The sequence below is a fragment of the Oncorhynchus clarkii genome, chromosome 2 (assembly GCF_045791955.1).
Source record: "Oncorhynchus clarkii lewisi isolate Uvic-CL-2024 chromosome 2, UVic_Ocla_1.0, whole genome shotgun sequence".
Classification (NCBI taxonomy): domain Eukaryota; kingdom Metazoa; phylum Chordata; class Actinopteri; order Salmoniformes; family Salmonidae; genus Oncorhynchus; species Oncorhynchus clarkii.
The window spans coordinates 2,689,233-2,713,118 of record NC_092148.1 but is presented as its reverse complement, the minus strand read 5'-3'; the positions used below and the strand labels follow the sequence as shown (position 1 = coordinate 2,713,118).

Below are 23,886 nucleotides of genomic sequence, written 5' to 3'. Positions count from 1 at the left end.
GCTGGGTAGGGATGGGGCTGGGTAGGGAGGGGCTGGGTAGGGAGGGGCTGGGTAGGGATGGGGCTGGGTAGGGATGGGACTGGGTAGGGATGGGCCTGGGTAGGGATGGGGCTGGGTAGGGATGGGGGTGGACTGGGTAGGGATGGGACTGGGTAGGGATGGGGCTGGGTAGGGATGGGGCTGGGCTGGGTAGGGATGGGGCTGGACTGGGCAGGGTAGGGATGGGTCTGGACTGGGCTGGGTAGGGATGAGGCTGGACTGGGAGGGTAGGGATGGGGCTGGGTAGGGATGGGACTGGGTAGGGATGGGGCTGGGTAGGGATGGGGCTGGACTGGGCTGGGTGGGATGGGGCTGGGTAGGGCTGGGGCTGGGTAGGGATGAGGCTGGACTGGGAGGGTAGGGATGGGGCTGGGTAGGGACGGGACTGGGTAGGGATGGGGCTGGGTAGGGATGGGGCTGGGCTGGTAGGGATGGGGCTGGGCTGGGTAGGGATGGGGCTGGGCTGGGTAGGGATGGGGCTGGACTGTTTTCTCTGGCCATCTGGAGGATGTTATTTATGTGTGGCCCAGCGGTAGAGTTGACACTGCTGTCTGGCTGAGCTGACTGATGCTGCTGTGGTGAGGAGAGAGAGACTACAGACTACGGCACCAGGTGTGTCAGTCAGCCATAGGAGACTTCAGACAGGACCCCTACAAAGAGGAATGTTCCCTCTTTATTTATCTTTCTCTCCACTCTCTCTCTCTCTCTCTCTCTCTCTCTCTCTCTGTCTGTCTGTCTGTCTGTCTGTCTGTCTGTCTGTCTGTCTGTCTGTCTCTCTCGCTCTCTCTCTTTCTCACTATTTCTCAATCTCTCTCTCTCTGTCTGTGTCTCTCGCTCTCTCTCTCTTTATCTCTCTCAATCTCTCACCCCCTCTCTCTCTCTCTCTCTCTCTCTCTCTCTCTGTTGTTGTCTCTGTCTCTCTCTCTTTCTCACTCTCAATCTCTCCCCCTCTCTCTCTCTTTCTCACTCAATCTCTCACCCTCTCTCTCTCTCTCTCTCCCTAAAAACACCTTCAGTTTCCTACAAGGCATAGCAACAACAACAGTTCTGCCTTTTCCTTCCTGCACGCTGTTTCTTCCCATGGTCAATAATACCTTTGAGTTTAACTGTATTGGCATTACACAGTTTGTAAAATATGAGAATCATCTTGCTACGTCTTCCTCACCACTGAGAACTACTCGTGTTATTTTTGTGGATCAAACATCATTAGTTTATAGACCATCTGGTTTTCCAGCCTCTCCTCAGAGACCCCCAGCCGTTCCACGCAGTCTGTTCTAGAACTGACACACCTGATTCTACTGGTCTACTAATCATCAAGCCACTTGATTGGTGAATCAGGTCAGCTAGTTCAGGGTGACTAATCATCAAGCCACCTGATTGGCTAGTAGGTCAGCTAGTTCAGGGTGACTAATCATCAAGCCCCTGATTGGTGAATCAGGTCAGATAGTTCAGGGTTACTAATCATCAAGCCACCTGATTGGTGAATCAGGTCAGCTCGTTCAGGGTAACTAATCATCAAGCCCCCGATTGGTGAATCAGGTCAGATAGTTCAGGGTTACTAATCATCAAGCCACCTGATTGGTGAATCCTGCCAGATAGTTCAGGGTTACTAATCATCAAGCCACCTGATTGGTGAATCAGGTCAGATAGTTCAGGGTTACTAATCATCAAGCCACCTGATTGGTGAATCCTGCCAGATAGTTCAGGGCTACAACAACATGGTAAAACAGCTGGGGATCCCAGAGGCGAGGTTTGAAAACCACTGTCATGCCCCCCCCCCCCCCCCATGTCATCTGATACATTCAGCCCTTACCAGAGGTCCCTGAATCAGTGGTCTGAACGACTGTTTGTCTCCAAGGCTTGTTTTCTCTGTATTCTGTCTTGGTCTGCTAGGGTAGGTCTCAGGATTCTGTCTTGGTCTGCTAGGGTAGGTCTCAGAATTCTGTCTTGGTCTGCTAGGGTAGGTCTCTGTCTTGGTCTTCAAGGGTAGGTCTCAGTATTCTGTCTTGGTCTGCTAGGGTAGGTTTCTGTCTTGGTCTGCTAGGGTAGGTCTCTGTCTTGGTCTGCTAGGGTAGGTCTCTGTCTTGGTCTGCTAGGGTAGGTCTCTGTCTTGGTCTGCTAGGGTAGGTCTCTGTCTTGGTCTGCTAGGGTAGGTCTCAGTAGTGTGTCTTGGTCTGCTAGGGTAGGTCTCTGTCTTGGTCTGCTAGGGTAGGTCTCAGTAGTCTGTCTTGGTCTGCTAGGGTAGGTCTCAGTAGTCTGTCTTGGTCTGCTAGGGTAGGTCTCAGTAGTGTGTCTTGGTCTGCTGGGGTAGGTCTCTGTCTTGTTCTGCTAGGGTAGGTCTCAGTAGTCTGTCTTGGTCTGCTAGGGTAGGTCTCAGTAGTCTGTCTTGGTCTGCTAGGGTAGGTCTATTATAGGGCCATGAAGTTGTCATCACCAGCAGCACATAGAGACATTCCCTAACCCTTCCATCTATCTCTCTGGGTGAGGTAGGGGAAAGCATTTGACACCGGGGCTATGGGTCCCCAAACCCATAGTAGGGATAGGGATGTAGTAACTGGGGATGTAGTAACTGGGGATGTAGTAACTTCACTACGAGTATGTGCTCGTAGTGAAGTTACTACTATGAACATGTGGCCCACAGAATAGAATAAACTCAATCAAATCTAACTTACTCTCCCCCGTCAACACAAAGCCAGGTAACTTATAAGCAAAAGCATTCAGCGTACACAGAATAGGATAGGATCTATCTTTACGTTCCCCCGTGAACACAAAGAGCAAGCTGTGGCTGACGGCAGTGGTAGGACAGAATGGGATGTTTCGAAGGACAAGGCTAAGTCTTAAACTACAGCATTCCTCTGTCCATACCTCTCCGAACTGATTGGAGATCCTTCCACATTCCTGCCTCGTTGTTACCTTCAGGAAAGCGCCAAATGCCCACGTTTCACAGTATGTACCTCAAAAGCACTTACCTTCACCTCGTAAAACCCTGTCAATGGTTAGACACAGGCCTTTCAATACACACATTCCCCTTCCACTGCTGTCTTATAGAACCAAGGTGCTCAGAGCTCCAGGGCCGAGTCAGGCTGTCAGAGCTCCAGGGCCCGAGTCAGGCTGTCAGAGCTCCAGGGCCCGAGTCAGGCGGTCAGAGCTCCAGGGCCCGAGTCAGGCTGTCAGAGCTCCAGGGCCCGAGTCAGGCGGTCAGAGCTCCAGGGCCCGAGTCAGGCGGTCAGAGCTCCAGGGCCCGAGTCAGGCTGTCAGAGCTCCAGGGCCGAGTCAGGTGGTCAGAGCTCCAGGGCCCGAGTCAGGTGGTCAGAGCTCCAGGGCCCGAGTCAGGCGGTCAGAGCTCCAGGGCCCGAGTCAGGCGGTCAGAGCTCCAGGGCCCGAGTCAGGCGGTCAGAGCTCCAGGGCCCGAGTCAGGTGGTCAGAGCTCCAGGGCCCGAGTCAGGCGGTTAGAGCTCCAGGGCCGAGTCAGGCGGTCAGAGCTCCAGGGCCCGAGTCAGTCGGTCAGTGCTCCAGGGCCCGAGTCAGGCGGTTAGAGCTCCAGGGCCCGAGTCAGGCTGTCAGAGCTCCAGGGCCCGAGTCAGGCGGTCAGAGCTCCAGGGCCCGAGTCAGGCTGTTAGAGCTCCAGGGCCCGAGTCAGGCTGTCAGCGCTCCAGGGCCCGAGTCAGGTGGTCAGAGCTCAGTGTAGGAAATTGTCCCATGTGGCTCAGTTGGTAGAGCATGGCGCTTGCAACACCAGGGTTGTGGGTTCGTTTCCCACAGGGGACCAGTATGAACATCAAATTCAATCAATAAAATGTATTTATAAAGCCCTTTTACATCTGCTGATATCTCAAAGTGCTGTACAGAATCCCAGCTTAAAACCCCAAACAGCAAGCATTGCAGATGTAGAAGCACGGTGGCTAGGAAAAACTCCCTAGAAAGGCCAAAACCTAGGAAGAAACCTAGAGCGGAACCAGGCTCTGAGGGGTGGCCAGTCCTCTTCTGGCTGTGCCTGGTGAGAGATTACAACAGTACATGACCAAGATGTTCAAACGTTCATAGATGACCAGCACGGTCAAATAATAATAATCACAGTGGTTGTAGAGGGTGCAGCAGGTCAGCATCTCAGGAGTAAATATCAGTTAGCTTTTCATAGCCAATCATTCACAGTTAGAGACGACAGGTGCGGTAGAGAGAGTTGAAAACAGAAGGTCTGGGACAGGTAGCACGTCCGGTGAACAGGTCAGGGTTCCATAGCCGCAGGCAGAACAGTTGAAACTGGAGCAGCAGCACGACCAGGTGGACTGGGGACAGCAAGGAGTCATCAGGCCAGATAGTCCTACGGCATGATCCTAGGGCTCTGAGAGAAGAGAAAGAGAGCGAGAAGTAGGAGGGAGCATACTTAAATTCACACAGGACAACAGAAATACTCCAGATATAACAGACTGACCCTAGCCCCCCCGACACACAAAGTATTGCAGCATAATTACCGGAAGCTGAGACAGGAGGGGTCGGGAGACACTGTGGCCCGTCCAACTATACCCCCGGACAGGGCCAACCAGGCAGGATTTAACCCCACCCTAAATACTTATTTTCCACCATAATTTGCAAATAAATTCATAAAAAATAATACAATGTGATTTTTTTTTTTCTCATTTTGTCTGTCATAGTTGAAGTGTACCTATGATGTAAATTACAGGCCTGGATGTCCTCAGTCCAGTTGTCTTCTCAGTAAGACATCAGTGACCTAATTTGAAGGTGGTGAGGACGTTTTATTGACGCGTTCTGGTGACTCGTTCCACGGCAGCTTTTTATTCAGGACGTCGATATGTTTGATTGATTTAGATTTAGCCTGTTGACGTGTTGCTGCTCTTTGGTGTCAAGGAAGTAGAAATGTGTGTCGTAGTTGTCCAAGTCATTTAAAAGTCCGAGATCTGACTGGTTCAAGCAGATGGATGGACATGTTCCTCTCCACGTCTCTTTGGTGGACAGACAGCATGTCTCCCAATGAGCAGCTGTCTGTCCGTTTGTCTGTTCGCGTAGAACTGCTGAAGGCATTTGAGCTGAGAGATTCACATCCGTGTTTGTTTCTGATGAACACCTCACTGCCTCGGGTCCAGGCCTTATTAGAGGACGATCCAAACTCTGTTGGACCTCCAGTGTCCCTCCATGTCCTCCCCTCCATGTCCTCCCCTCCATGTCCTCCCCTACGTACCTCCATGTCCTCCCCTCCATGTCCTCCCCTACCTCCCTCCATGTCCTCCCCTCCATGTCCTCCCCTCCATGTCCTCCCCTACCTCCCTCCATGTCCTCCCCTCCATGTCCTCCCCTACCTCCCTCCATGTCCTCCCCTCCATGTCCTCCCCTACCTCCCTCCATGTCCTCCCCTACCTCCCTCCATGTCCTCCCCTCCATGTCCTCCCCTACCTCCCTCCATGTCCTCCCCTACGTACCTCCATGTCCTCCCCTCCATGTCCTCCCCTACCTCCCTCCATGTCCTCCCCTCCATGTCCTCCCCTCCATGTCCTCCCCTACCTCCCTCCATGTCCTCCCCTCCATGTCCTCCCCTCCATGTCCTCCCCTACCTCCCTCCATGTCCTCCCCTCCATGTCCTCCCCTCCATGTCCTCCCCTACCTCCCTCCATGTCCTCCCCTCCATGTCCTCCCCTACCTCCCTCCATGTCCTCCCCTCCATGTCCTCCCCTACCTCCCTCCATGTCCTCCCCTACCTCCCTCCATGTCCTCCCCTCCATGTCCTCCCCTACCTCCCTCCATGTCCTCCCCTACGTACCTCCATGTCCTCCCCTCCATGTCCTCCCCTACCTCCCTCCATGTCCTCCCCTCCATGTCCTCCCCTCCATGTCCTCCCCTACCTCCCTCCATGTCCTCCCCTCCATGTCCTCCCCTCCATGTCCTCCCCTACCTCCCTCCATGTCCTCCCCTCCATGTCCTCCCCTACCTCCCTCCATGTCCTCCCCTACGTCCCTCCATGTCCTCCCTTCCATGTCCTCCCCTACATCCCTCCATGTCCTCCCCTACATCCCTCCATGTCCTCCCCTCCATGTCCTCCCCTACGCCCCTCCATGTCCTCCCCTACCTCCCTCCATGTCCTCCCCTCCATGTCCTCCCCTCCATGTCCTCCCCTACCTCCCTCCATGTCCTCCCCTCCATGTCCTCCCCTCCATGTCCTCCCCTACCTCCCTCCATGTCCTCCCCTCCATGTCCTCCCCTCCATGTCCTCCCCTACCTCCCTCCATGTCCTCCCCTCCATGTCCTCCCCTACCTCCCTCCATGTCCTCCCCTCCATGTCCTCCCCTACCTCCCTCCATGTCCTCCCCTACCTCCCTCCATGTCCTCCCCTCCATGTCCTCCCCTACCTCCCTCCATGTCCTCCCCTACGTACCTCCATGTCCTCCCCTCCATGTCCTCCCCTACCTCCCTCCATGTCCTCCCCTCCATGTCCTCCCCTCCATGTCCTCCCCTACCTCCCTCCATGTCCTCCCCTCCATGTCCTCCCCTCCATGTCCTCCCCTACCTCCCTCCATGTCCTCCCCTCCATGTCCTCCCCTACCTCCCTCCATGTCCTCCCCTACGTCCCTCCATGTCCTCCCTTCCATGTCCTCCCCTACATCCCTCCATGTCCTCCCCGACATCCCTCCATGTCCTCCCCTCCATGTCCTCCCCTACGTCCCTCCATGTCCTCCCCTACCTCCCTCCATGTCCTCCCCCCTGGTTTCAAATAAAGATAAGTGGTTTATTATTTGGCTCATCAAGATTATTTTCTGTCGTCCCTGACTCCGGAAGGGTCCGGAAGGGTCCGGGAGAGGAGAGAGACTGACTGCTTTGGGCTGTAACAGGAGCAGCAGCAATCTCAGCCCAGGCCTCAGCTCCTAATAGGCTGAAATAGTGAGGCTGTATCCAAAAGGGCTCCCTTTTCCCTTTCTAGTGTGTTACTTTCGACCAGGGTCCGTAAGGGTAGTGCACTACATAGGGAAATGGGATGCCATTTGGGATACAAGGTCAGCTTCGGGTTCATGGTGTTTGATCAAATTCCTGCTCCTTTTCAACCCAGAATGAAGATGTGATTTCAGGGTGGAAAGTAAAGAGATTCTTTATAAGGTAGCTGGTTATCTTCCTCTACCCGAGCCCGGCAACCTTCCTCCAGCCTCTCTCTCCTCCTCCTCCTCCTCCTCCTCCTCCAACTCTCGTCTCCCTCTCTCCCAAATCAGAAGGGCCAGAAGGCATACTTCACCATTGGAATAGGATCTACACAATTATATGTGTGTGTGTGTGTGTGTGTGTGTGGGGGGGGGGGGGTTATAGAGTGAATACTGCAGGGATCTCATTGGTGGTGTTAAGGAATAATAACCTCAGGTGCTCCTCTCTCCTTTCTCCTCTCTCCTTTCTCCTCTCCCCTCTCTCCTCTCCTCTACTCTCTCCTCTCCTCCTCAGCAAAATGATGAGGAGAGAGGAGAGGAGAGGATATGCAGGGTAGTGATGTAAGGGTAACGAGTGAGGGTGGAGAGAGATGGGGAGGGTGGAGAGAGATTGAGAGGGTGGAGGGAGATGGGGAGGGTGGAGGGAGATGGGGAGGGTGGAGAGAGATTGAGAGGGTGGAGGGAGATGGGGAGGGTGGAGGGAGATGGGGAGGGTGGAGGGAGATGGGGAGGGTGGAGGGAGATGGGGAGGGTGGAGAGGGTAGAGAGATGGAAAGGTGGAGGGAAGACCCGAGACAGGTTCTATTTTGAGTGGAGAGAGGTTGAGTGAGCTGAGACCTCTCTATCCCAGGTTGAGTGAGCTGAGACCTCTCTATTCCAGGTTGGGTGAGCTGAGACCTCTCTTACCCAGGTTGGGTGAACTGAGCCTCAGAACCAGCTGGCTGACTGCTGTCCTTAGGCTCTATGGGGTTGGTTTGGGTTGGTGAACTGAGCCTCAGAACCAGCTGGTTGAGGGGACTCTTCTATTGTTTAATCTCTTGACATTGCAGAGATGTGTGACGTAGTGTTTTGGAATCACTTGTTTTTAGATGGTTGTAAAATTGGATGGCTCTTTATTTCTATCTGAATGAGAAGGGGGTTTTGGCCATATTCTGCTCTACATGCGTTATTTGGAGGTTTTCTTTGCACTTCCAATACAGTCTTGCAAATCTCTGCCTGCAGTATTTCAATTGGATGTTTGTCCCATTTGGTAAATTCATTATTAGAGCAGACTTCACTGCCATATAGAACAATTGGTTCTATAACTGATTGGAACGTTTGAGCCAGATTCTAATCTCTCTCTCTCCATCTCTCTCTCTCCATCTCTCCATCTCTCTCTCTCCCCATCTCTCCATCTCTCTCTCTCCCCATCTCTCTCTCTCCCCATCTCTCTCTCCCCATCTCTCTCTCTCCATCTCTCTCTCCCCATCTCTCTCTCCCCATCTCTCTCTCTCCATCTCCCCATCTCTCTCTCCATCTCTCTCTCCCCATCTCTCTCTCTCCCCATCTCTCCATCTCTCTCTCTCCATCTCTCTCTCTCCCCATCCCTCTCTCTCCCCATCTCTCCATCTCTCTCTCTCCATCTCTCCATCTCCATCTCTCTCTCTCCCCATCTCTCCATCTCTCTCTCCATCTCTCTCTCTCCCCATCTCTCTCTCCCCATCTCTCTCCCCATCTCTCTCTCTCCATCTCTCTCTCTCCATCTCTCCATCTCTCTCTCCCCATCTCTCTCTCTCCCCATCTCTCCATCTCCATCTCTCTCTCTCCCCATCTCTCTCTCCCCATCTCTCTCTCTCCCTCTCCATCTCTCCATCTCTCTCCCCATCTCTCTCTCCCCATCTCTCTCTCTCCATCTCTCTCCATCTCTCCATCTCTCTCCCCATCTCTCTCTCCCCATCTCTCTCTCCCCATCTCTCTCTCTCCATCTCTCTCCATCTCTCCATCTCTCTCTCCATCTCTCTCTCTCTCCATCTCTCATGGTAAAGGTCCACATTAATGTGTTATATATGCAGCCGATGATGTTGCCAGAGGATAGTGAAGTTGTCCCGTAGTGCTGTCGCTGTCTCCCTGGGTTGAGAAACAGAACGGGCTAATCAGTCCCCCCTCATTACCAAACCTAGACCACTTTACTCTGCTTCTCTTCTCTAGAAGTCATGCTGATGACATGAAGTGTCGTCCTGTATTAAACTCATATCTCCGCGTTTGCATTACGTTATTTCATTACAAATTAAGGATGTATCCAGGATTTATGCAAGGCTTTAGGGCGACAATGAAAATGGGTAGATTGAGACTCCTTTTTTTAAAATCTTGTAGGCAAATAATAGCCAAGTCGTATATCAATCCGGTAGAATATTATGGGAATAAGGACGAGGACATATGGAGTTATTATGGGAATAAGGACATATGGAGTTATTATGGGAATAAGGACATATGGAGTTATTATGGGAATAAGGACATATGGAGTTATTATGGGAATAAGGACATATGGAGTTATTATAGGAATAAGGACATATGGAGTTATTATGGGAATAAGGACGAGGATATATGCAGTTATTATGGGAATAAGGACGAGGACATATGGAGTTATTATGGGAATAAGGACATATGGAGTTATTATGGGAATAAGGACATATGGAGTTATTATGGGAATAAGGACGAGGACATATGGAGTTATTATGGGAATAAGGACATATGGAGTTATTATGGGAATAAGGACGAGGACATATGGAGTTATTATAGGAATAAGGACATATGGAGTTATTATGGGAATAAGGACGAGGATATATGGAGTTATTATGGGAATAAGGACGAGGACATATGGAGTTATTATGGGAATAAGGACGAGAACATATGGAGTTATTATGGGAATAAGGACATATGGAGTTATTATAGGAATAAGGACATATGGAGTTATTATGGGAATAAGGACATATGGAGTTATTATGGGAATAAGGACATATGGAGTTATTATAGGAATAAGGACATATGGAGTTATTATGGGAATAAGGACGAGGATATATGGAGTTATTATGGGAATAAGGACGAGGACATATGGAGTTATTATGGGAATAAGGACATATGGAGTTATTCTAGGAATAAGGACATATGGAGTTATTATGGGAATAAGGACGAGGATATATGGAGTTATTATGGGAATAAGGACGAGGACATATGGAGTTATTATGGGAATAAGGATGAGGACATATGGAGTTATTATGGGAATAAGGACGAGGACATATGGAGTTATTATGGGAATAAGGACGAGGACATATGGAGTTATTATAGGAATAAACGGGGTAGATTTGTCTCTTAATCTTGTGGGCTGATAATATGTCATATTTCTAATCCATTCAGGTCGACTACTGTGACTTCTCTTTCTGTCTGAAAATAACATTGTACTTTAAAAAAAAATAGCAATGTAAATGTATCTTTACTTCTCTCCACAGAAAAAACAACGGACCAAAGAGCTGTCGACCCTGTTCCACTCCTATAACCCCTACCACCACAAGGTAAGACATCATTCATTTCAATCCCTTCATTTCATTCACCTTTCTGAGGGATTGTGCAGGCGGGAGTTTTTCAGATGTTCATGGTATAGGCCAACTCTCGCCTTTCTCCTTCCTCAAAGCCTGAGAGGGGGATTTTCTGGTTGTTTGATGGTGTCCATCCCTATGGTGTACATCTCTATGGTGTCCATCCCTGTGGTGTCCATTCCTATGGTGTCCATTCCTATGGTGTCCATCCCTATGAGTGTCCATCCCTATAAGTGTCCATCCCTATAAGTGTCCATCCCTATAGTCTCCATCCCTATGGTGTCCATTCCTATAAGTGTCCATCCCTATAAGTGTCCATCCCTATGGTGTCCATTCCTATGGTGTCCATTCGTATGATGTCCATTCGTATGGTGTCCATTCCCACGATGTCCATCCCTATGGTGTCCATCCCTATGGTGTCCATCCCCATGGTGTCCATCCCTATGGTGTCCATCCCTATGGTGTCCATCCCTATGGTGTCCATTCCTATGGTGTCCATCCCTATAAATGTCCATTCCTATGGTGTCCATTCCTATGGTGTCCATCCCTATGGTGTCCATCCCTATGGTGTCCATTCCTGTGGTGTCTATCCCTATGGTGTCCATCCCTATGGTGTCCATTCCTGTGGTGTCCATCCCTATGGTGTCCATCCCTATGGTGTCCATCCCTATGGTGTCCATCCCTATGGTGTTCATTCCTATGGTGTCCATTCCTATGGTGTCCATTCATATGGTGTCCATCCCTATGGTGTCCATCCCTATGGTGTCCATCTCTATGGTGTCCATCTATAGGTGTCCATCCCTATGGTGTCCATTCCTATGGTGTCCATCCCTATGGTGTCCATTCCTATGGTGTCCATCCCTATGGTGTCCATTCCTATGGTGTCCATCCCTATGGTGTCCATCCCTATGGTGGATCCCCATTAGGTCCTGCCAAGGCAGCAGCTACTCTTCCTGGGGTTTATTATGGATCCCCATTAGTTCCTGTCAAGACAGCAGCTACTCTTCCTGGGGTTTATTATGGATCCTCATTAGTTCCTGTCAAGGCAGCAGCTACTCTTCCTGGGGTTTATTATGGATCCCCATTAGTTCCTGTCAAGGCAGCAGCTACTCTTCTTGGGGTTTATTATGGATCCCCATTAGTTCCTGTCAAGGCAGCAGCTACTCTTCCTGGGGTTTATTATGGATCCCCGTTAGTTCCTGCCAAGGCAGCAGCTACTCTTCCTGGGGGTTTATTATGGATCCCCATTAGTTCCTGTCAAGACAGCAGCTACTCATCCTGGGGTTTATTAAGGATCCCCATTAGTTCCTGCCAAGGCAGCAGCTACTCTTCCTGGGGGTTTATTATGGGGTTTACTGGGGTTTACTGTTGCAATTGCAGGTTTGTCAATACTATTTGAAATCATTTCATCCCACTGTGCTTGTTTGAGCTTGCCCGGCTTAATGGACCAATAGAATCGTCCCCATTTGACAATCCAGGATACTAGAGCAAAGGGTCAAATTATTACAAACAATTCAAATAGTATTTGAACCCAGGTGTGGTTGTCAACCTGGTCGTTATTGAAGACTCTTTGTTCCTTCGTCCTCTGTGCGGTGACTCGCGTTACATTGACGTTACGTTACAAATGTTCCGTTGTCCGACCGGGAATGTTCTCTCTCGCTGGTTGCACTGTGTGATGGTTGTCTTTTTGAAGTGGATCTGACGCCCAGAGATGCTCAGGGGGTTTGTTCAGAGCTTGAAGATGCCACCACTCGATGCATCTTCAACCTCTGAGACGAGGCATTCAAATCCAGGCCGTATCACATCCGGGCCGTGATTGGGAGTCCCGTAGGGCGGCGCACAATTGGCCCAGTGTCGTCCGGGGTTTGGGCCGGGGTAGGGCCGTCATTGTAAAATAAGAATTTGTTCTTTAACTGACTTGCCTAGTTAAAGAAAGGTTAAATAAAGGTTATATAAAGGTTAAATAAAGGTTAAATAAAGGTTATATAAAGGTTAAATAAAGGTTAAATAAAGGTTATATAAAGGTTAAATAAAGGTTAAATAAAGGTTATATAAAGGTTAAATAAAGGTTAAATAAAGGTTATATAAAGGTTAAATAAAGGTTATATAAAGGTTCAATAAAAGTTAAATATAAATACATAATAAATCAACTTGGGTCTCCTCCGTGTTCGCTGCCAAGCGGAAACATTATCCCTCCTGGTTCAGTTGTCAGAGCGTGGCGCTTTCAACGCCAGGGTTGCTGGTTCGATTCCCACGGGGGACCAGTTCGGGGGAAAAGTACAGAAATGTATGCACTCACTGCTGTAAGTCCCTCTTCATAAGACTGTCAGCCAAATGACTCAAATGGAACAATGAAAATGAAATACCAGGAGCCTGACTTCAATTACAGGCCTCCCCCATAGAGGTTACTGGTCCTCCATCTTGGATCTGGCGTGGAGAGTGATGAAAAAGCATTCATTGAATAATAATCCCTCTTTAATGATGCCTAGGCTAGTTTCCCCTCTCACTGCTTTCTGTGGTATTAGCCAGCTAATGGAGACACCTTCAGCAGGGCATTTGGCTTTGTTTCATTTGGTGGTTAGCAGCATTACCATGGTCTAACTGACTGGAGATTAGCAGCATTACCATGGTCTAACAGACTGGAGATTAGCAGCATTACCATGGTCTAACAGACTGGAGAGGACTGGTGATTAGCAGCATTACCATGGTCTAACAGACTGGAGAGGACTGGTGATTAGCAGCGTTACCATGGTCTAACTGACTGGAGAGGACTGGTGATTAGCAGCGTTATCATGGGCTAACAGACTGGAGAGGACTGGTGATTAGCAGCATTACCATGGTCTAACTGACTGGAGAGGGCTGGTGATTAGCAGCATTACCATGGTCTAACTGACTGGAGAGGACTGGTGATTAGCAGCATTACCATGGTCTAACTGACTGGAGAGGACTGGTGATTACGGTGTCTCTGAAAGCCTGAAGAGGATTTTCTGTGTGAATGAACATCAGTGGTAGAGACACTTCAGGTCCACTGAAGACGAGACACTAAAGACTGATACGGTGACTTCAGTGTGGTGACACTGAATAGATTCAGATAGAAATGTGATGAATGGGGCTGACATGATCGGCTTATTCTATGTGCCTAACAATCATAACTGTTCTACACAGTACATTTCTACCTGAACGGCCTTTAGTGTTGCTCTCTTCTGAACAGGCCCCAGTTTATAGATTCAGAACACAGGTTATAATATAATACATTTAATTTATAACAAACTCTTAATTGAAAGACAATTTAAAAGTGATGGGGTTAAGTGGAGATGAGGCTCATGTGTTTGAGGAGACTGACAGGAGGTAGAGAGAGGAGACTGACAGGAGACTGACAGGAGGTAGAGAGAGGAGACTGACAGGAGATGGAGAGAGGAGACAGACTGGAGATGGAGAGAGGAGACTGACAGGAGATGGAAAGAGGACACTGACAGGAGATAGAGAGAGGAGACTGACAGGAGGTAGAGAGAGGAGACTGACAGGAGATGGAGAGAGGAGACAGACTGGAGATGGAGAGAGGAGACTGACAGGAGATGGAGAGAGGAGACTGACTGGAGATGGAGAGAGGAGACAGACTGGAGATGGAGAGAGGAGACTGACAGGAGATGGAGAGAGGAGACTGACTGGAGACTGACAGGAGATGGAGAGAGGAGACTGACTGGAGATGGAGAGAGGAGACAGACTGGAGATGGAGAGAGGAGACTGACTGGAGACTGACAGGAGATGGAGAGAGGAGACTGACTGGACATGGAGAGAGAAGACTGACAGGAGGTAGAGATAGGAGACTGATAGGAGATGGAGAGAGGAGACAGACTGGAGATGGAGAGAGGAGACTGACTGGAGATGGAGAGAGGAGACTGACAGGAGGTAGAGAGAGGAGACTGATAGGAGATGGAGAGAGGAGACAGACTGGAGATGGAGAGAGGAAATGGAGAGAGGAGACTGACAGGAGATGGAGAGAGGAGACTGACAGGAGATGGAGAGAGGAGACTGACAGGAGATGGAGAGAGGAGACTGACAGGAGATGGAGAGAGGAGACTGACAGGAGATGGAGAGAGGAGACTGACAGGAGATGGAGAGAGGAGACTGACAGGAGATGGAGAGAGGAGACTGACAGGAGATGGAGAGAGGAGACTGACTGGAGATTGAGAGAGGAGACTGACTGGAGATGGAGAGAGGAGACTGACTGGAGAGAGGAGACTGACTGGAGATGGAGAGAGGAGACTGACTGGAGATGGAGAGAGGAGACTGACAGGAGATAGAGAGAGGAGACTGACAGGAGATAGAGAGAGGAGACTGACTGGAGATGGAGAGAGGAGACTGACTGGAGATGGAGAGAGGAGACTGACTGGAGATATAGGAGACTGATTGGAGATAGAGGAGACTGACTGGAGATGGAGAGAGGAGACTGACTGGAGATGGATAGAGGAGACTGACTGGAGAGAGGAGACTGACTGGAGATGGAGAGAGGAGACTGACAGGAGATGGAGAGAGGAGACTGACAGAAGATAGAGAGAGGAGACTGACTGGAGAGAGGAGACTGACAGGTGATGGAGAGAGGAGACTGACAGGAGATTGAGAGAGGAGACTGACAGGAGATAGAGAGAGGAGACTGACTGGAGATAGAGAGAGGAGACTGATTTGAGATAGAGAGAGGAGACAGAGAGAGGAGACTGACTGGAGATAGAGAGAGGAGACTGACTGGAGATGGAGAGAGGAGACAGACTGGAGACTGACTGGAGGGAGTGAGAGGGCTTTGTGCACTACGTGATATCCTAACTTTATTGAGACGTACGTGATCTCCTAACTTTATTGAGACGTACGTGATATCCTAACTTTATTGAGACGTACGTGATATCTTAACTTTATTGAGACGTACGTGATATCCTAACTTTATTGAGACGTACGTGATATCCTAACTTTATTGAGACGTACGTGATATCCTAACTTTATTGAGACGTACGTGATATCCTAACTTTATTGAGACAGGAGATGTAGAGTTCAGGATGTTTTAATGAAGCAGGTTCTTGACTGATGGTTGCCTGATTGTCAGACACAACTCTTAGTTCTCTCTCCCAACTAAATTAAATCACCGTCTAGAATTAACTGTCCATCGCTGTCATTCTCTTCAACAGTCTTAATCAGTTTGACCTGCGTGGAGGTTTTCTGTTCGTGTTTAACTCTGTGGTGAAATCTCCTGCAGCTTCTCTCCTACAGTCTTAATGAACAGAAAGGAAGGAAGCTCACACATCCTCTGGAATGACATGTCTTCCTCCCACACACACATTTTTACCGCCCGCACACACACACACACACAAATGTGTACATACACACGGACGCAAGCCCACAAACAAACACACACACGGACGCAAGCGCACAAACACACACACACAAACATGTGTACATACACACACACACGGACGCAAGCCCACAAACACACACACACAGTTCCAGGAGAGTGTGTGGAAACGGAGACAGAGGTGTTTTGTAAAGTGCGTGTGTGTGTGTGTGTGTGTGTGTGTGTGTGTGTGTGTGTGTGTGTGTGTGTGTGTGTGTGTGTGTGTGTGTGTGTGTGTGTGTGTGTGTGTGTGTGGAAGTAAAGAAACATGTCAAGCCTATTTGGTCTGTCAGGTCCCTGGAAACTGCTGTATTCTGCTTTGTGTTAACAGCATGTATCTGTCTTTCTCCACACATCTGTTGTGACAGGGATTTGTCTCTCTTTAAGAGTTGGTGCCATTGTTTTGTCAACTTGTAGGAAATGTTACTTCCTGTGTGACTCGGGGATTCTTGTCTCTCTAGTCTGAATGTAATAGTCACTAAATGTAAAGTCTCTCAATGTAATACTCACTAAATGTAAAGTCTCTGAATGTAATACTCACTAAATGTAAAGTCTCTCAATGTAATACTCACTAAATGTAAAGTCTCTGAATGTAATACTCACTAAATGTAATACTCACTAAATGTAAAGTCTCTGAATGTAATACTCCCTAAATGTAAAGTCTCTGAATGTAATACTCACTAAATGTAATACTCACTAAATGTAATACTCACTAAATGTAAAGTCTCTGAATGTAATACTCCCTAAATGTAAAGTCTCTGAATGTAATACTCACTAAATGTAATACTCACTAAATGTAAAGTCTCTGAATGTAATACTCACTAAATGTAAAGTCTCTGAATGTAATACTCCCTAAATGTAAAGTCTCTCAATGTAATACACACTAAATGTGAAGTCTCTGAATGTAATACTCACTAAATGTAATACTCACTAAATGTAATACTCACTAAATGTAAAGTCTCTGAATGTAATACTCACTAAATGTAAAGTCTCTGAATGTAATACTCACTAAATGTAAAGTCTCTGAATGTAATACTCACTAAATGTAATACTCACTAAATGTAATACTCACTAAATGTAAAGTCTCTCAATGTAATACTCACTAAATGTAATACTCACTAAATGTAAAGTCTCTGAATGTAAAGTCGCTCAATGTAATACACACTAAATGTGAAGTCTCTGAATGTAATACTCACTAAATGTAAAGTATCTGAATGTAATACTCACTAAATGTAAAGTATCTGAATGTAATACTCACTAAATGTAATACTCACTAAATGTAAAGTATCTCAATGTAATACTCACTAAATGTAAAGTCTCACTAAATGTAAAGTCTCTCAATGTAATACTCACTAAATGTAAAGTCTCTGAATGTAATACTCACTAAATGTAGTCTCTCAATGTAATACTCACTAAATATAATACTCACTAAATGTAATACTCACTAAATGTAAAGTATCTGAATGTAATACTCACTAAATGTAAAGTCTCACTAAATGTAAAGTCTCTCAATGTAATACTCACTAAATGTAAAGTCTCACTAAATGTAAAGTCTCTCAATGTAATACTCACTAAATGTAAAGTATCTGAATGTAATACTCACTAAATGTAAAGTCTATGGATGTAATACTCACTAAATGTAAAGTATCTGAATGTAATACTCACTAAATGTAATACTCACTAAATGTAAAGTCTCTGAATGTAATACTCACTAAATGTAAAGTATCTGAATGTAATACTCACTAAATGTAATACTCACTAAATGTAAAGTATCTCAATGTAATACTCACTAAATGTAAAGTCTCTCAATGTAATACTCACTAAATGTAAAGTCTCTGAATGTAATACTCACTAAATGTAAAGTGTCTGAATGTAATACTCACTAAATGTAATACTCACTAAATGTAAAGTCTGTCAATGTAATACTCACTAAATGTAATACTCACTAAATGTAAAGTCTCTGAATGTAACACTCACTAAATGTAAAGTCTCTGAATGTAATACTCACTAAATGTAGTCTCTCAATGTAATACTCACTAAATGTAAAGTCTCTCAATGTAATACTCACTCAATGTAAAGTCTCTGAATGTAATACTCACTAAATGTAAAGTATCTGAATGTAATACTCACTAAATGTAAAGTCTCTGAATGTAAAGTCTCTGAATGTAATACTCAGTAAATGTATTCTCTCAATGTATCTCAATGTATCAATGTATGTATCAATGTATCAATGTATCAATGTATCAATGTATCAATCAATGTATCTCCTACAGTCTTAATGAACAGAAAGGAAGGAAGCTCACACATCCTCTGGAATGACATGTCTTCCTCCCACACACACATTTTTACCGCCCGCACACACACACACACACACATGTGTACATACACACGGACGCAAGCCCACAAACAAACACACACACGGACGCAAGCGCACAAACACACACACACAAACATGTGTACATACACACACACACGGACGCAAGCCCACAAACACACACACACAGTTCCAGGAGAGTGTGTGGAAACGGAGACAGAGGTGTTTTGTAAAGTGCGTGTGTGTGTGTGTGTGTGTGTGTGTGTGTGTGTGTGTGTGTGTGTGTGTGTGTGTGTGTGTGTGTGTGGAAGTAAAGAAACATGTCAAGCCTATTTGGTCTGTCAGGTCCCTGGAAACTGCTGTATTCTGCTTTGTGTTAACAGCATGTATCTGTCTTTCTCTACACATCTGTTGTGACAGGGATTTGTCTCTCTTTAAGAGTTGGTGCCATTGTTTTGTCAACTTGTAGGAAATGTTACTTCCTGTGTGACTCGGGGATTCTTGTCTCTCTAGTCTGAATGTAATAGTCACTAAATGTAAAGTCTCTCAATGTAATACTCACTAAATGTAAAGTCTCTGAATGTAATACTCACTAAATGTAAAGTCTCTCAATGTAATACTCACTAAATGTAAAGTCTCTGAATGTAATACTCACTAAATGTAATACTCACTAAATGTAAAGTCTCTGAATGTAATACTCCCTAAATGTAAAGTCTCTGAATGTAATACTCACTAAATGTAATACTCACTAAATGTAAAGTCTCTGAATGTAATACTCACTAAATGTAAAGTCTCTGAATGTAATACTCCCTAAATGTAAAGTCTCTCAATGTAATACACACTAAATGTGAAGTCTCTGAATGTAATACTCACTAAATGTAATACTCACTAAATGTAATACTCACTAAATGTAAAGTCTCTGAATGTAATACTCACTAAATGTAAAGTCTCTGAATGTAATACTCACTAAATGTAAAGTATCTGAATGTAATACTCACTAAATGTAATACTCACTAAATGTAATACTCACTAAATGTAAAGTCTCTCAATGTAATACTCACTAAATGTAATACTCACTAAATGTAAAGTCTCTGAATGTAAAGTCGCTCAATGTAATACACACTAAATGTGAAGTCTCTGAATGTAATACTCACTAAATGTAAAGTATCTGAATGTAATACTCACTAAATGTAAAGTATCTGAATGTAATACTCACTAAATGTAATACTCACTAAATGTAAAGTCTCTCAATGTAATACTCACTAAATGTAAAGTCTCACTAAATGTAAAGTCTCTCAATGTAATACTCACTAAATGTAAAGTCTCTGAATGTAATACTCACTAAATGTAGTCTCTCAATGTAATACTCACTAAATATAATACTCACTAAATGTAATACTCACTAAATGTAAAGTATCTGAATGTAATACTCACTAAATGTAAAGTCTCACTAAATGTAAAGTCTCTCAATGTAATACTCACTAAATGTAAAGTCTCACTAAATGTAAAGTCTCTCAATGTAATACTCACTAAATGTAAAGTATCTGAATGTAATACTCACTAAATGTAAAGTCTATGGATGTAATACTCACTAAATGTAAAGTATCTGAATGTAATACTCACTAAATGTAATACTCACTAAATGTAAAGTCTCTGAATGTAATACTCACTAAATGTAAAGTATCTGAATGTAATACTCACTAAATGTAATACTCACTAAATGTAAAGTATCTCAATGTAATACTCACTAAATGTAAAGTCTCTCAATGTAATACTCACTAAATGTAAAGTCTCTGAATGTAATACTCACTAAATGTAAAGTGTCTGAATGTAATACTCACTAAATGTAATACTCACTAAATGTAAAGTCTGTCAATGTAATACTCACTAAATGTAATGCTCACTAAATGTAAAGTCTCTGAATGTAACACTCACTAAATGTAAAGTCTCTGAATGTAATACTCACTAAATGTAGTCTCTCAATGTAATACTCACTAAATGTAAAGTCTCTCAATGTAATACTCACTCAATGTAAAGTCTCTGAATGTAATACTCACTAAATGTAAAGTATCTGAATGTAATACTCACTAAATGTAAAGTCTCTGAATGTAATACTCAGTAAATGTAGTCTCTCAATGTAATACTCACTAAATGTAGTCTCTCAATGTAATACTCACTAAATGTAAAGTATCTGAATGTAACACTCACTAAATGTAATACTCACTAAATGTAAAGTCTCTGAATGTAATACTCCCTAAATGTAAAGTCTCTGAATGTAATACTCACTAAATGTAATACTCACTAAATGTAAAGTCTCTGAATGTAATACTCACTAAATGTAAAGTCTCTGAATGTAATACTCCCTAAATGTAAAGTCTCTCAATGTAATACACACTAAATGTGAAGTCTCTGAATGTAATACTCACTAAATGTAATACTCACTAAATGTAATACTCACTAAATGTAAAGTCTCTGAATGTAATACTCACTAAATGTAAAGTCTCTGAATGTAATACTCACTAAATGTAAAGTATCTGAATGTAATACTCACTAAATGTAATACTCACTAAATGTAATACTCACTAAATGTAAAGTCTCTCAATGTAATACTCACTAAATGTAATACTCACTAAATGTAAAGTCTCTGAATGTAAAGTCGCTCAATGTAATACACACTAAATGTGAAGTCTCTGAATGTAATACTCACTAAATGTAAAGTATCTGAATGTAATACTCACTAAATGTAAAGTATCTGAATGTAATACTCACTAAATGTAATACTCACTAAATGTAAAGTCTCTCAATGTAATACTCACTAAATGTAAAGTCTCACTAAATGTAAAGTCTCTCAATGTAATACTCACTAAATGTAAAGTCTCTGAATGTAATACTCACTAAATGTAGTCTCTCAATGTAATACTCACTAAATATAATACTCACTAAATGTAATACTCACTAAATGTAAAGTATCTGAATGTAATACTCACTAAATGTAAAGTCTCACTAAATGTAAAGTCTCTCAATGTAATACTCACTAAATGTAAAGTCTCACTAAATGTAAAGTCTCTCAATGTAATACTCACTAAATGTAAAGTATCTGAATGTAATACTCACTAAATGTAAAGTCTATGGATGTAATACTCACTAAATGTAAAGTATCTGAATGTAATACTCACTAAATGTAATACTCACTAAATGTAAAGTCTCTGAATGTAATACTCACTAAATGTAAAGTATCTGAATGTAATACTCACTAAATGTAATACTCACTAAATGTAAAGTATCTCAATGTAATACTCACTAAATGTAAAGTCTCTCAATGTAATACTCACTAAATGTAAAGTCTCTGAATGTAATACTCACTAAATGTAAAGTGTCTGAATGTAATACTCACTAAATGTAATACTCACTAAATGTAAAGTCTGTCAATGTAATACTCACTAAATGTAATGCTCACTAAATGTAAAGTCTCTGAATGTAACACTCACTAAATGTAAAGTCTCTGAATGTAATACTCACTAAATGTAGTCTCTCAATGTAATACTCACTAAATGTAAAGTCTCTCAATGTAATACTCACTCAATGTAAAGTCTCTGAATGTAATACTCACTAAATGTAAAGTATCTGAATGTAATACTCACTAAATGTAAAGTCTCTGAATGTAAAGTCTCTGAATGTAATACTCAGTAAATGTAGTCTCTCAATGTAATACTCACTAAATGTAGTCTCTCAATGTAATACTCACTAAATGTAAAGTATCTGAATGTAACACTCACTAAATGTAATACTCACTAAATGTAAAGTCTCTGAATGTAATACTCACTAAATGTAATACTCACTAAATGTAAAGTCTCTGAATGTAATACACACTAAATGTAAAGTCTCTGAATGTACTACTCAGTAAATGTAGTCTCTCAATGTAATACTCACTAAATGTAGTCTCTCAATGTAATACTCACTAAATGTAAAGTATCTGAATGTAACACTCACTAAATGTAATACTCACTAAATGTAAAGTCTCTGAATGTAATTCTCACTAAATGTAGTCTCTCAATGTAATACTCACTAAATGTAAAGTATCTCAGTGTAATATTCACTAAATGTAAAGTCTCTCAGTGTAATGCTCTCTAAATGTAAAGTCTCTCAGTGTAATGCTCTCTAAATGCAAAGTCTCTCAGTGTAATGCTCTCTAAATGTAAAGTCTCTCAGTGTAATGCTCTCTAAATGTAAAGTCTCTCAGTGTAATGCTCTCTAAATGTAAAGTCTCTGAATGTAATACTCATTAAATGTAAAGTCTCTGAATGTAATACTCACCAAATGTAAAGTCTCTCAATGTAATACTCACTAAATGTAAAGTCTCTGAATGTAATACTCACTAAATGTAATACTCACTAAATGTAAAGTCTCTGGATGTAATACTCACTAAATGTAAAGTCTCTGAATGTAATTCTCAGTAAATGTAAAGTCTCTGAATGTAATACTCACTAAATGTAATACTCACTAAATGTAATACTCACTAAATGTAAAGTCTCTGAATGTAATACTCACTAAATGTAATACTCACTAAATGTAAAGTCTCTGAATGTAATACTCACTAAATGTAAAGTCTCTGAATGTAATACTCACCAAATGTAAAGTATCTCAATGTAATACTCACTAAATGTAAAGTCTCTGAATGTAATACTCACTAAATGTAATACTCACTAAATGTAAAGTCTCTGGATGTAATACTCACTAAATGTAAAGTCTCTGAATGTAATTCTCAGTAAATGTAAAGTCTCTCAATGTAATACTCACTAAATGTAAAGTCTCTCAATGTAATACTCACTAAATGTAATACTCACTAAATGTAAAGTCTCTCAATGTAATACTCACTAAATGTAAAGTCTCTGAATGTAATACTCACTAAATGTAATACTCACTAAATGTAATACTCACTAAATGTAAAGTCTCTCAATGTAATACTCACTAAATGTAAAGTCTCTCAATGTAATACTCACTAAATGTAAAGTCTCTCAATGTAATACTCACTAAATGTAAAGTCTCTGAATGTAATACTCACTAAATGTAATACTCACTAAATGTAATACTCACTAAATGTAAAGTCTCTCAATGTAATACTCACTAAATGTAATACTCACTACATGTAAAGTCTCTGAATGTAATACTCACTAAATGTAAAGTCTCTGAATGTAATACTCACTAAATGTAATACTCACTAAATGTAAAGTCTCTCAATGTAATACTCACTAAATGTAAAGTCTCTCAATGTAATACTCACTAAATGTAAAGTCTCTGAATGTAATACTCACTAAATGTAATACTCACTAAATGTAAAGTCTCTCAATGTAACACTCACTAAATGTAAAGTCTCTGAATGTAAAGTCTCTCTGATTTTAGTTTGAAGAGGCTAACATCATCATGAGGCCCTTCCTTACATGGCCAGTGCCCACAGTGGGTCTGTTGATTGAAATTAGCATGTCATAAAGCACAGATTACACACAGATCTGAATAGTTGTAAGAATGTCCTCCTCTCCCTGTTCCTCGTAGCCTCCCTCTGTTACACACACACACACACACACACACACACACACACACACACACCCCGGGCCCCTCTGTTACTGGGGTAATTACATGAAATAGCGGGGTTTGTCTCCGGAC

At 43.7% G+C, this 23,886-nt stretch overlaps 1 protein-coding gene across 1 annotated transcript in view; it reads left to right on the top strand.

Annotated features, from left to right (window-relative positions):
• The window catches only part of LOC139418957 (threonylcarbamoyladenosine tRNA methylthiotransferase-like), a 291,223-nt gene that overhangs the window by 106,553 nt on the left and 160,784 nt on the right, over nt 1–23,886 (top strand). Inside the window, exon 3 of the mRNA XM_071168755.1 lies at nt 10,445–10,507. Within this exon, the coding sequence (XP_071024856.1) occupies nt 10,445–10,507 (63 nt within the window). The remainder of the gene's footprint in view (nt 1–10,444; nt 10,508–23,886) is intronic.